The sequence below is a fragment of the Musca autumnalis genome, unplaced genomic scaffold (genome assembly GCF_047663935.1).
Source record: "Musca autumnalis isolate F117 unplaced genomic scaffold, ASM4766393v1 scaffold_2, whole genome shotgun sequence".
NCBI classification, from domain to species: Eukaryota; Metazoa; Arthropoda; class Insecta; order Diptera; family Muscidae; genus Musca; species Musca autumnalis.
Genome location: NW_027411755.1, coordinates 268365524 through 268380414, shown reverse-complemented (window position 1 = coordinate 268380414; position 14891 = coordinate 268365524). Strand labels below are relative to the sequence as shown.

The following is a 14891-nucleotide window of genomic DNA, read 5'->3' as shown; positions in this document are numbered from 1 at the left end:
TAGGGGTGGGGCGGCTACGCCTAGATAGGTGTGCAGTGGGTTAATGTGAGAAATATGTCCGGTTTAACTTAAATTCTTTATGCTATTGATGTGCCACACTATAATGTGAAGTTGAAATCAAATATTGCGCTAAACCTACCTAATTTGGCAATTTTTTTTCATTTTTGCACCTAAATTTAAGGTACCTACTTCAATTTACGGCTAGAATATGTTTCTTTATGTAAATTTTAGAATCATTTTTGATTATTCAATAGAAAACATGTTAATTTTATGCATAATGTTGATATTTAAGGAGGAAGTATGGTAAATGTCGATTTTAAAGTCCTTTGATGTATGTCCTATGTCTATGGCGAAGCTACCCCATGGGTTGGGAGGCTTCGCCACTTTTTAGACATTTTGTAAATTCTCAATAATAATATTTTAAAAAGAAAAATAGTATCATTTATATATCAAAACTTATAGTCAAGATGTGCGTATATTTTTACCAAAAATAATATTTGGAAACATTTTAATGGTGTCGATATGAGAGCATTTTGAACAAAAACATGGCGAAGGCACCCCATGTTACCATATATATTTTATGCCTTTTCCACATACGAAGTAGCGGGCATTTGCTAGTATAATATAAAGTTCATAGCGGCCATAACCTAAAAACCGTCATGAAGACTGAATGAAAAAAGTTATTCATATATATTTTATGTTAGTCGGATTCAGCTAATATTTAATATACATATTTAATTTAATTGTTTGTTTTGAAACATTTTCCTTTTGGGGCCGCCTGTACCTTTTCTGGAAAGGGGTAGATGTTAAATGTTTGTGGTTAATTGTCATATGACGAGCTTTCTAAAACTTTTCATCTTTATAGAATCTCGAATTTTCATTGATACCGCCCGATATAACTTCAAAACATCAGTATTCGTCATTCTGATAAGAGCCCAATCCCAACGCCCGTATGTTTTTCGAGACCCAGGCTTCTAATAAACTATATAAAGGCATTCTGAATTTTATTACAATAAAAACTGAAATGTGAAGGAATTTCCATTACTTCTGAAGTTTCCGATCCTTGCAACTTTGTTCATGCTTCTCCCTTATGACCGGGAGTTTTAAAATTGTACTCACTTTTAAATTTTCCAAAACAAAAAAAAAATTTTGTAAAACGTGGGGGTATCTTCCCCATGCCTTTCTTTTAAACGCTATATGTATAAGCCAAACTTATGATTATATCGGTTTCAGCATACATTTTGATAGGCAATGAAGTTTTGTGCGCCCTAGGTACATATTTGGAGCCGAAATACCGGACCACGCCCACTTTTTTAATATGTTATATCTTGAAAAACTGATGGCAACGCCCACTCTTTTCAAAACATTATTTTCCCAAAACTACTGAACCCAATTTTCAAAAAATTATCAGGAATGTCCCGTGGTTCAAAATGATAAATATTTGTAGACGAATTTCGAGGCCTATTGTTTTTTAATCGCTATATTTGCTAGACTTAAGAGTGCGTCGGGTTGCAAATGAATTTTCGAGACAACGGTGGTTGCTCCCCCGATCAAGAAAAACTATATATTTACAAATTCCTTAAATGCTGAGGTTTAACGTTCCATCAGCCATGAAAAAATAAAACATATCAGGAAAAATGTCTAAAATTGTCTTTTCCATTTCAAAAAAATCAAAAAAAATTTTTGATACTACATCAATGATTTTTGGTACATAGATTAAGAAAAATATCAGCATTCCAAATCTGTTTTCGTTAATAACATTGATCGTTGCGCGCAAAAGATATGACCGTTTTAATTATGATAATTAGAAAAAATTCTAAAAAAATCGCGGCTTAAAATAGTTAGCTGTTATATCCTATTATCGTTAACTGAATTCGTACCCTTTGCGATGATGCAAAAAATAATCGCAAAGTCTCAATAGATTCGCGAAAAATCAAATTTGTTAAATAATTTCACGTATTTACAAACATATTTTTGAAACAATAGCGCTCATAGTTACGAAAAATATATAAAAAAATTATAACAGCATCCACACATTTTGAGGAATAAAATGAAACCTAAGTCGTGAAGGTTGGAGCTATAGTATTCATGTTATTTGCAAAAATACGAAGAAAATATTACGAAAAAATGAAAATCATATTATTCTAATTTTATTTTTTTATGGTTTTATAGGAAAAGTTGGAGAAAAAATGTTTGAGTTCTTCGGCATTTTCGTCAAATTTTCACGCAATAATGATGATATTCCGTTGTAACAAATTTTTCGCTTATAGTTTTCCTATTGGATAATATTATTAGCATCTTATATTAAATCACAAGGAATTCCAATTATGGCATAACGTTAAAATAATGTTATATTGCATATTACAACATTTGAGACGCATATAAACCGCGTAGTTATGAAAATGACATGATGCGCATCCGATTTTCCAACACAGCGAATCAATCCCTTTTATTTGATGTACAGTTTGTCAAATTCTATTTGGCGGCCATGATGTAGCATCTGCTGCATATTAGGGTGCAAAATACAATAAAATGGTCATAATTTCCGCGAAGTTCATTTACATTTTATGCGCATCCGATTTCAATAATCACCATTAAAAAATGCATCATTCTATGCCGTTTCAATGCGATCCATCAAGAACCGTGGATGTAGCATCGCACTCAATTTTTAGAAAAAATCTAGTATATCTCTGGATTTACGAGAGTTTTTAAATATCTGTTTTCGCGCAGTTTAAACACGCGTATCGATCTATTTATTTAAGTAGAACTGACACATCCAAAACGCGTTTTAATATGCGATATTTTCAAAATAATTTTTTGCAAATTTTCAAAATTTGAGGGGTATCATATCCGCCGATCTAGTGGGTGGATTTTTACGCGTCGTGGCTTGTTAGATTCAGAACGTAAAAAAACTACATTTACGCGGGTTTCCACGGAAATCGAAAGACGTTTGTAAATTTTAAACCAAAAAAATGGGTTTTTGAAAAAAATTTACGCACAAAAATTTCGTGTTTGGGCGCAGATTACTGCGATCCTGTGAGGGCTACACCCTAATGTTATACATTAAAAAATGCGAAATCGCGAGTACTACAATCGAATAGTAAGCTTTTAGGGAAATCCAGCTGCGCGTCCCGATTAGAGCAAAAATTCAAAAAACCCCATTTTTCAGGTTTCAAAATGTCAGCATCCGTTTGAGGCAGATACAGTGGATATATTAAAAAATCAAACATTAGAAACTTCAACTCTGAAGTGTGCTCTTTATCTTCTCCTTTGAGCATTAAGCTCTACATTGTGTTGTAAAACCACTAATTGGAAAATAACATAATGAAACTCGTTTATTTCAACGATTTTTTCCGATTTTTTTACATTAGTACGACCACAGCTTCCGCTCAAATTATTATTTTAAAAAACCCCTCGGTGAATCGGGCTAAAACAGTTTATTTTACCGAAATGCGGTCAAAAGTTATGGTATAGTAAAACTGATCGCGAGTTACAATACCCGATACCTCAGTTTCAACATAAGTTAATTTTCTACAAAAAGCTTGATATAAGTCTCAATAAGCGGGAGAATTCGATTTAACCATTTTCTTAACTTTTATAATTAGATCGCTTTAGGATAAAGACAGGGACATGGACGATAATAAATCCTAAAAAGCATAAATTGGCGAAGAAATCCGACAAAGTCCGTAAGAGAAAACAAAGGTTACATACCAAATGTGCTGATAAATTTAAAAAAGTGACGTAGAAAACACCTTTTTTTGAATTGTCAAGCATAAAGTCGATAAAAAGTTGTCATTAAAACTCATTACGATGGGCCAGCAACGCGGACAGGGGCCTGCTAGTTGTTTTATAAATATATTTAACAATATGCAATTATTACTATTTTAGAACACAATTAAGTTTTTTAAACAAAGAAAATGCAACGAAAAACAGTTTCAAAACTATTTAATAGAAAATGTATCCGATTCTATTTGTGCATCCCTAGACTAGGAAGACTTCTCCTGGCACCTCGGCAACTCTAACTAAAATGTTTAGTACATACAAATTCCACAAACAAAATTCAGATATAAATTTAGCATTTCATTTCAGTATTTCAATTCCTCCTCCTCCAATTCTAAGTTTACTTCTCTGGCATAAAATAAAAGGTTTTTTTACTTTAGTCACCAATATCGCAAAAACTTACGGTAATTATACGCCATGTGACTTAAAATATCGGTGGGTTTGTTTTCAAACGTATTTATATCCATATGTACGTATGTATGTATGTTTGTGCACTTGAATTAATTATTATCACTTTTTTTGTTTTATTATACCTACAGAATGTTACAAAACTTAATAAAACTTTAATGACACCCAAATATTTGTACAACAGAAATTTTGCTTCATTTTTCTTAAGTCGTTTATCATTTTTGTTTTGTTTCTAAAGTTCTCAATAACAGTTGATGACACTTTGTTAATGAAAAAATAAAAAAGAGAACAGATTAGGCCTACATATGTACATATATACTGATAATAAGCCGGCAGCGAAATGGAATGTTTGCGATAAGTAAAATGTGGTAATAAAGTCTTCGATATTGTAACCAAGCTAGCCAATGAAAAAAGTTATTAAACAGAATCAAAATAAATATTTGAGATAAATATTTAAAAACCTCTGTGTTTACATCTTCCACTATGAACAATTCTTTTAGTTATGTTATACACATTTTATTGGAATAAAAATATCCCTAAATTGATAGAATATAGGTATTTTGGGTATCAGGCATACCTTTGTATGTACTTTCCATACCATGTACAAGTACATATTACCAAAAGAAAGTAACCCAAATTGACCAGTTTACATACACTCGTATACAAATATGTAAATCATTACTAGCTGTTGTGAATACAAACTTACCGATTAACATTTTGTATCAGACGTTTGTTATCCAATGCTTTTGGTGATGATGAGCTATTATTTGCTCCCGCTCGCACCTCAGGCGATTGGGATTTTGATATTTTGCTAATGCTAGAATTAATATTGCGATTCGAATTATTGGTTGGCGATCGGCGTACAGTTGGCGAAATACTCGCCGGCGAACCGGAACCGTTTCCGGCATTTTGGCCGGGACTACCGTCAGCACCGCCCCCCACCGTGACCAATATTCGGGTAGACACTTTTGATTTCACATCACTGTAATTTTTTCGAATGTGAGCTTTGTTATTGGCAATTTGATTCATTACTGCATCCCATTTGTTGGGCGAGTGATGATATTTACGCACTGCGGGCGGCGAGCTGTTTTTGGCGCCCCCACTGCCGCCACTATTGGGCGATAACTTTAGAGATTTGGCACTTTTTGGTGTTGCGGTTGTTGTTGTTGTTTTTGAACGCGGCGTATATTTGCCCGGCGAGGATTGATTTGCGGTTTTCGTTTGTTTTTTGCCAGCATTAGGAGGAGAGGAGTGTGAGGAGAAATTGGACGCATTCGAGTGCGTCGTAGTTGCACATGAGAACGATCGATCCGAGTCTGTTATGGACTGAGCACTTGATTGGCAATTTACGAATGCCGGTGATGTTGTTGTGTGTTCCGCACTGCAGAGCGACGTTAACGACGAATGTTGTTTACGCGGCGAAGTTATGTTCTGAACTGCCATCAAATGCTTGTGGATCGGTGGTTGCTCACACCACGAAGTTGTGGATGTTGTGGAGCTTTTCATGAGTTTAACCGGCATGTGTTTTTGATTGTTGTCGTCGCCACCACCAAAAGCTTCATCGAGAGAGGAGAAACTTTTAAATTCCACAGCAGCGTTGGCTCCACCACCATCTACACTACAGTACGATGTGCGATTAGAGAGTGTGGCAGCCGAAAGACGATCAGTACTCATACTGCTTTGGATGGTGGATGATGTTTGACTGCTACTCAAATGACCTTGACCATGAGAATGTACTGATGTGTTCGATGAGCTGATAGTTACTTTTTCGCTGACACCGTGTTGCGGCTGTTGTTGATGTAACCTCTTTGAGGATTCGCGGTTACTTCTGACGGTCTCTGTAGAATCGGCATCGCATTCCAGGTCAGGCGAAAGGTCTTGCGTTTCGTCATGAGTATTTTGACGTCTAATTTGGGCTAGATCTTCGTCACCACGATTTTCGACGTCCGTGAAAATGCCCGACGATTCCATACATGAGTCCTCCATTTGAGGATCTTCCGAAATGAAGACGGATGCGGATGGCTGCAGCATAGGGCCATAGAGTTGGCCATCAATTACTTGGGCCCGACGATCTCCCCTATGGAAAATATCATCGGCATCCGATTCGGTAAAGAAGTCGGAATCAGTCATAGGATCTTGGCGCCGCACAGGTACTTGCCCCTGTCCTTGTTGCTGATTAAAGCTTGGCTGGCGAGAAACACCTTTGCGCAACGGCCCATTAGATGGTGAATGATCGCAGGCGCCCCTCGATGCAGGCCTGGACATTTCACCATCACCCTGATAACCAGTGTCCAGGCTGGTTACACTTGTAACGCTTGTAATGAAACTAGTAGATATTTTTGAAACATTTGATTTTGTTATGGATTCACTTTTCGATGGTTCGGTTTCCGATAGCAGGGATAATGATTCCGTGCACTGATTTTGTAAAGTATTCGGCTCATCAGCCGACATTTGTTGCAGTTGTTGCTGTTGTTGTAGCTGGTATTGATGCTGTTGATGTTGCAACACCATTTCATTAATGTCAGTCTTAACTTCCACGGGGTCCAGTGGCAATTCCTCAGGCGATGGAGTTTGGTCGATACGCATCTGATGCATCGCCAATTTATGATTAAAACTATTCGAGACATTGAGCATTAAAGGAATATCCAAATTATTGTTAGTGTTGTTAGTAGCAGTGGAATCAAGGAATTCTTTCATTTGGTCAGGAGTAAGTATTCCCAGACTTTCATCCATATCAAAAGAGTTCTGCTTCTTTAGCAGCTGCTGTGAAGATAACGATGTGCTTAGGTTATTGACGGTATTGTTACTTGGATGCGACAAGACGGTAGACGATAGTGAAACATCGACCAATTCTATGGAGCAATCCAAAGTGGATTCCGTCAAATCCAAACCAAAAGAGAAACGGCCTTTTTGATTCATGCTGGGGTTATTGACATCCTGCAGTGAAGTTGCCGATGGCTGTTTTTGAACTTGCTGGAAGAATTCATTGGTTTTACCAGCTACAGCTATCATTGTACTGTCCACATCCATGGGCTCGTCAGAACTTTCTTCATCTGGTGTTCGTGTGGGAAGAACAAGGTCGCTCTGCGCCTGCTTTAGCTGCATTGGCGATAGCAGATGTTGGGGTATTGGTGTGAGATTGAACAATGGGTTTATCGACTTTTTACCATTCCGATCGGGAGTTGTGGTGCACGATGATGACACTTGGGTCATATAAAGGAGTTGAGTGGTATTCTTGTTGTGCATAATATTTGGCGTGTCCATATAGTCCTTGGTCAAGTTGAGCAGTTGCATGTGTTTTGCTGGCGTAGTTATATTTTGTGTCAAGTCCAATAAACGTTCTGTATTCATAGTAGAATTAAGTGGCAATTTCATGGTGGCTTTGTTGGGCGCCAGCGCCTTTAAAGTGTCATCTAAATTATCATTGGTCAATTCCAAAAGGTCAGTGTTATTCAATTTGGCCATTAAATTTGCTTTGGCGTCAAGTTCAACAGCCTCTTCAAAGCCCGACGGTATGGAAACATCATCTAGGAGCAAGAGGTTTTCTGTGGATCCTGGATTAGAATATGTGGCATTTGATGCCGGTGTGCGAGATCCATTATCTTCCACTGTCTTTTGACCTCCGTCCATAGTTCGATTGGCAATATTTTCCATCTGCTGAATATCTTCCAATGTTATGGTTTTGTTCTTGGAGTTGGAGTCATTTTGAGACGAAGTCGTTGTTTCCATATCATTACCCTTATCAATGGTATGGGTTGCATTTGAAGGTATACGATTCAAATCTTCAATACTATGCGTCTTGTTCAATGTTCTCGTAGCATTAGGTTTCGATAATACCTGTGTGGCATCGTCCACCTTATCTTTCTTACAGTCAGGCGAATTTCTTGTCAGTTCCATGTTGATAGTTTGCCCGAAACCGGCATTTGACATGCGTGTGCTACATTTTGGGGAGTCAATGTCCATAGTATGACCAAATCCCATGGTTGATAATCGGGTACTTTCAAAATTGTGTTTTCGTTGCACTTGACCACCAGACGGAAACGGAGCATTAAAAGTACAGTCGAACGTTTGGGTAACATATAATCCTTGCGTATTTGTCGAACTAAGTAGTGGTGTGCTCTCGCATATAGCCCTTCTCCCATCACCACCAATGACCGGCATCGGTGTTGCGACTAGCATTGTTTCCGGGCTATCCGCCGAACGCACAAATGTGTCTGACCTCGTTAAAGGTCGGGGGGTTTTTTCAACAGTCATAGTTTCGTTTTGCATAGTTTTCGGTGCAGCCTTGTTTTCCTTTCGAAGTGGCGTTTGTGCAACTTCTGGCGGTTTCGTGAATAACTTTTTCAAAGCTGTTGTCGTCTTCTTACCAACCAAATTCATTGTTGAATTAATATTATTTATTCTATCACCGGACGAAGACTTCTTAAGAACCAGTGAAGGTGTCGTTGGAGGTCTAAGGCCGCTAAAAGAGCCCGGTCGTGTTTTAGTAAATGCTGAGGGTGCTCTCAACTGTGATGGTCGCAGCAAAGGCATGACGGAAGGTGGTCGAATTAGACCAGGCAATGGAATACGAGATACGCCTGGCATAGGTAATCTTGATTGAGTTGGTTCCTGCAACAAAATAAAAAATGATTTTGTTTTATAAGAATTTATTATATAAAAATTGGATGCTCGAACTAAAATAATAATGCATTCCACCTTGCTGTCATAGTTAACTTATTTTATTCTCCATCTACAAATACTATAATACATTTATATAATTCATTTTAATTCATTGATAGCTAATATTTGTGAAAAAATTGCACATTTTACAGAAAATGTGTATTTATCAGTAGGAAACTTTTGTTATATTGTGTCACACTAACTAAAGAAGAAAAAACTGGATTGTCGAAAGGTAGCTTATTATAAAAAAGGATTCAGTGGCAGATAAGCGAATCGTAACCGGACCCTATTTTGATGTTAAAACCACTAAAAAGGGCGAAATTACCTACCCTGGGACAAAACTTTTCAAAATCATATTTTTGCAGCTTATGTAGAACTACGTAAGATTTCTTGCAAATTCTTAAACAGGGATATTATTAATTAGTATAAAGTGTGCAGTGCTCTATACAAATCTTTAATATTATGTGTGTCTATTTCCTTGCAAGTTCTTGCTAGAAGAAATTTCTACAGCAAAAACTTGCAAGTTTTCAATGAAGAACAGAGAGTTAACAGAGAACAAGTGAGCTAACAAACAACTTTCTGTAACAATTTGTACAAATTGTTGTAAAATTTTATGTAACCAGACAGACCTATTTACGGAATGTTGGCAAACATACATTCTATGTATGTTTTTGTACACTCATTTGCTCGGATTAACCTTGAATTATTTGCTGCATCAACGTGTACGTGGCGGTGTAAGTCATTGACAACGAATCAGCGAAGCGACTCTTTCAGGAACCAAATCGACATATTGAAGGATGTTTGCTAAAGAAACCATTACGTAGATTGCAAAAAATTGCGAATATTTGAGTTAGATGGATAGTAATTCATAGTTTATTATCTTTTTACATTTGATTTCTCCCAGTTTTTAGACAGAATGTTGACGAAGAAAAGAAATCAACATTCGAGATATGTATGTGGAGTCCATGGTGGAATAAGAAGGTGTTACATCATATTATACAAAACGACAAATTTGCTCACAATAATGCATTACTGTGAATTGCTTGTTTACATTATAGCTTTGTTCCTTTACTTTTTTTAATGGTAAGAGAAGAGAAAAGTGTCAAAATTGCTCTCTCATGAACATTTTTACCAGAAAAGTAAAGGAACGGAAAAATGGTAGATCTGGCAGCAATGTCAAAAAAATATATAAAAAATCAATTTTCGTCTTTTATTTCACAGTTTTTAATTTAGTTTTGTCAGTGTTCCACTTTTTCTTCTGTTTTTCGTCCATTTTCTTCTTCATTGTGAAATAATCGTCAAACAAAAGTCGAAAAATCTGTTCTGCCATTTTTTACCTGCAGAAATTTTGCTGGTAGCCTGTGGTAGAAGAGAAAGCCATTTTCGCTCTCTCTCCCCTCTCACTCTCTTAAAAATTGCTTCCAGTTTTGCCACTTTTCGGGGTTAAGGAACGCTTTGCAGGTTAAAAATGGTAAAAATGGTAACCTCAGGTAAGTAAAGGAACACAGCTTATGTGTGTTCGTTTACTCCAAATTTGTACGAATTGTTACTGGATGTTGTTCGTTTACTCTACAGTACAATGCAAAAGACCTAGCCGATTACAAGAAGTTACTGAACTTGTACAAATTGTTGAGTAAACGAACACACCAATTTTGTATGTGAGTTTATTCACAATAATGCATTTTGACAACTGGTATGAAGATCAGCTGTTTTGCCGCTGTATCTGTATTATTGTGCCATGGTGGAGTCTTTAAATCCAATTTTACCATATCTTAGCATTGGCGATACCTATATTTTGTTTTCCTTTTTATATCCTCAACCATAGTAAGTTTGTTTTTCCCTTTTTTTACTCATTGGAATACATAATTATCTGCGATGCTATAAAATAAAAATATTTTTATTGATCAGGACAAAATTCTGAGTCGATCTAGATATGCCAGTCTGTGGTAATCGCGGTACCTCCTGATTTTTGGTATTTTGAGTCTAAGGCTTTTAGCTACAGTTTTTGACTGAATTACCCGTAAATTGACATTTGAAGTTCTTTACAGCCAGGAAACTTCTACACAAACAATTGTTAGTATAGGTTCATGTTTAGGCATAGTCCCCATATAACGATACCTCCGATTTTTTATATTTTGAACCATTTTGCTACAATTTTTACCAAAATAATAAAATAAAATTCTGTTTCGGTTAAAGACAAGATTATTAGGTTCTTAAAACGCCCACAAAAATATGCAAGGGTCGGCCTATTCGTTTTTGAGCTATCGTTGGCACCACAAAACGCTTTACCACAAGACTATGTAATATTTTTTCAACAAAAAATTGCATGTGTTCTTCGAGATGAAAGAAAGACTATGTACTTGAAAATATTGGTAGTTTCTTTGCAAAAAAATCATGAAAAATCTGCGTTTTTTTTTTTGCTGCACAACTAGGGATAATCCCTTAATGGGCGCGTCGCACAGTGTTGCCGCTTCCATACAAAGGTGGACAAAAATAGAAGGCGTTGACCTAGGTTGATGAATTTTTGCTCAAGTACTTATGAGGGCACACGAATGAAAAATATACATATATATTTTCCCGATTTTGCTACAACTCGTTCAATTTTGTTCGAATAGCCTTCAAATTTAATATATGTTATTCTCTCAGTCCCCTGAATAGCTACATCGATTTTCGGTTGAGATTTGGATATAGTTCTCATATATATCTTTCCCCAATTTTGCTATAAATCGGTAAATTTTTGAAAAATAGCCTTCAAATTTAACATGGGATGTTTTCTTAGGCCCTTTTTTAGTTTCACCGATCAAAAACTGAACCGATATATTTCAGAAGGTTGCAGGGATGAGCAGAATATTTTTACACATTTCTCATCGAAAGGGAAATCAAGAGCCAAGGTGGCAATCAAAAGATATACTCTACGAAATATTATGAATTTATATTTTTTTATTAAATTTAAATGTTTAATTCTTGATAACGGCACTTTGCCCATGTCCAGCTGATGTTAACTTATTGTACTAAAATGTTATATTTATAGCACACCCATCAAATCCCCATCCGAAACATTTAATATTATCAATAAATTTTTCAGAAATAATTATTTTAGTGGCCGTATAATTTTCATATGATTATCGCTTTAGATTACCTGGAAAATATTTTTCATATTTAAAGAGCTATAACTTCGTAATGGATGCACATATCGACAAAATTCTTTCAAAGAAACGTAAACATACATATGTAAATATGTTAACATATACATATGTGATTTTAACTTCACATTTTTCGATTTTTGTCGGCAACACTTTGCGTCGCGTTTCTGATTCCTGGGATTGTACTGAACAAAACTAGAGCATATGTCTACGATGAAAATCTAGTACATCGCAAAATCTTTGGAACACTCCTTCAGGCAGTTTTGGCCTTGAGACAGTGCACATTTTTCGGAAAACATTATATAACAAAAAACGTTATATTTTTGGATATATTTGAGATATTTTGAGTATTACCTATAATTTGGCACTTAGGTTTCTTCATGATCAAGAAAATCAGCCACAAAATTGATTGTCAAAGGTCCACGTTTTGTTCTACAAACGTCAAAAGTTTCTTCATTACAGGAAACCCAAAATGTGAAATTACTGCTAATTTCCATCAAAAATCTAACTAAAAACGTCGAAATATGCCTAGTAGGGTGGTACCGTTATATGGGGGCTATACCAAAACATGGAAAAAGGATCAGTAGAAATCCGTTGTGAAAAAAAGTTATGCCCGTTTAAAGTTGAAAATCTAAGAAACCCAGTTTTTCACTACATTTACCGTTACAAAACAAACAAGTAAGAACGGCGTTAAGTTCGTCCCGACCGAACTTGTTATACCCTCCACCACGAGTTGTTTTGACGTAAAACTGAACAATTAGTTTCGTTTCGTCCTATATAAAGGCGTGTACCTGTACCGACACATTTCTAGGGGAAAGTTTTATTCCCCAAATGAAGACTAAATACGACGTTTCAGCAATTTTGGAGTAATATTGAGGCCACAACCTTCAATGTTCGGTATCATCGGGAGGTACCGTTCTTTGGAGGCTATATGACGGCGTGGGCCTATACCGACAAATTTCATGCAAAAAGTTGTATACCACAAATGAAGACTAAATACCAAATTCTAGACATTTGATGATGCTAAAAACTTCAAAATACCGAAAATCGGGTGGTACCGTTCTATGGGGCCTATATCAAAACGTAGACCGATATAGCCCAGTTGCAATACCAAACCATCCCAGGAGTAATAGAAACTTCTATACCAAATTACAAAGCTTTGTCTTAACAAGTAAAAAAGTATCAGTCGGCTTTGCCGACAAAGATATACCCTCAGCCTGTGTATATTGAAACAATTTTTTTTCCAAAAAAACGCATGTATTTAGGGAGTTTTAAGAATTTTGGGCGTTTGAACTGACAAAAATGTTGATTAGGATTTAATATCAAAAGTTTTGCGGAGGAGATACTAAAAAGAATGGATCTCCAGCCACTATATATGGTACCAAAGGGGTTTTTTAGAACTTCAGGGATGTTTGCTCAAGAAGTATGAACTTGCCCCTGAAACAACTTTTACCATCGCAATTGAGGCAGCAATGCAAGTTGCTTCAACAAAAATCAAAGTGATTCGAAAGCAGGTCTTAAAGTGAACATGTATCCGGAATTTTGAGTGGGAGGTACCGGATGGATTGGACAAATATAGTCCATATTTGAACCAGATCTATATCTGCTAGATATATTAGGATGTGTAAAGTATGGACCAATTCGGCCACTCTCTTCAAGAGTTATCGTACGCACAATTTTTCCGAACATTTTTGAACTTTTGTGGGGGAGGTACCTGAAGGAGTGGACCGATATGGCTTATCTTCGAACTTAAACTATGTTTGGACAAAATATTACTAAGACCAAACTTTGGACCGAATCGGCAGACCTGTTCGAGAGTTATTTTGCCCTCCAACCTCCTCACACGGTGTCATAGGGGTTTTTTGCAACTTTCAGGCTATTTTCTCAGGAAGTATGGACTTGCCCCTGATGAAACTTATACCGTCGTATGGAGGGCAGTGAATACAAGTTGCTAAAGCAAAAATCAAAGCGATTCGAGAGATGTTCCTAAACTGAACTTTTCCGAAATTTTGTGTGGGAGGTACCCGACGGAGTGGACCGATTGAGTCCATATTACAACCTGATCTAAGTCTGGTACACGCTCCACGATGGGCAAAGTATGGACCAAATCGGTTACACCCTTCAAGAGTTATCGTGCGTACAAATTTTCCGAACATTTTCGAACTTTTGTGGGGGAGGTACCGGAAGGAGTGGACCGATATAGCTTATCTTCGAACTTAAACTAAGTTTGGACAAAATATTACGAAAGCCAAAATTTGAACCGAATCGGTTCATCTCTTCGAGAGTTATCGTGCGCTCCAGCCAGCCAGACAGACAGACAGACAGATAGACGGACGGACATTACTCAATCGACTCCAAATTGTCTGAAACACATTTCGTCCAAACATACTTGGGGTCTAAAACCATTATTTCGATGAGGCACATTTTGCCCGTATGAAAGTGTATATACCCTTCATAGCCTAAAGGCTGAGGGTATAAAAAATGCTAGCTGTATCTTGATTTCAACAGACGGACATGGTTATATCGACTTAGAATTTTACCTTGATCAAGAATATATATACTTTATAGGGTATCCGATGATTATTTCGATGTGTTACAAACGGAATGACAAATTTAATTATACCTTCCATATTATGGTGGAGTGTATATAAACGAAGTGAACCAAAGGAACCAATGGTATTTTCGTTGTTCATCGACCCCAACACGATAGAATTTCTGCATCGATAGAATTTTTGCAGACCACTTATTCGGAGTAGTAACTTTATTGTTGTATTTGCAACCGTTTTGGCCCTGTGGGCTAGGTACTGTGTTTTTAATAAAAATAAATTAAATTAGAATATTTTCTGGTCAAGTTTTGTAGCACATCATTTATCATTTACCGACATTTTCCGAAAAATT

General features: G+C 36.5%; 1 protein-coding gene across 2 annotated transcripts in view; it reads right to left on the bottom strand.

Annotated features, from left to right (window-relative positions):
* Window positions 1–14891, bottom strand: part of toc (toucan) — a 192974-nt gene that overhangs the window by 173109 nt on the left and 4974 nt on the right. For both annotated transcript variants that reach the window (XM_073964955.1, XM_073964956.1), the window contains one exon: window positions 4895–8799. In XM_073964955.1, coding sequence (XP_073821056.1) covers window positions 4895–8799 — 3905 coding nt within the window. The remainder of the gene's footprint in view (window positions 1–4894; window positions 8800–14891) is intronic.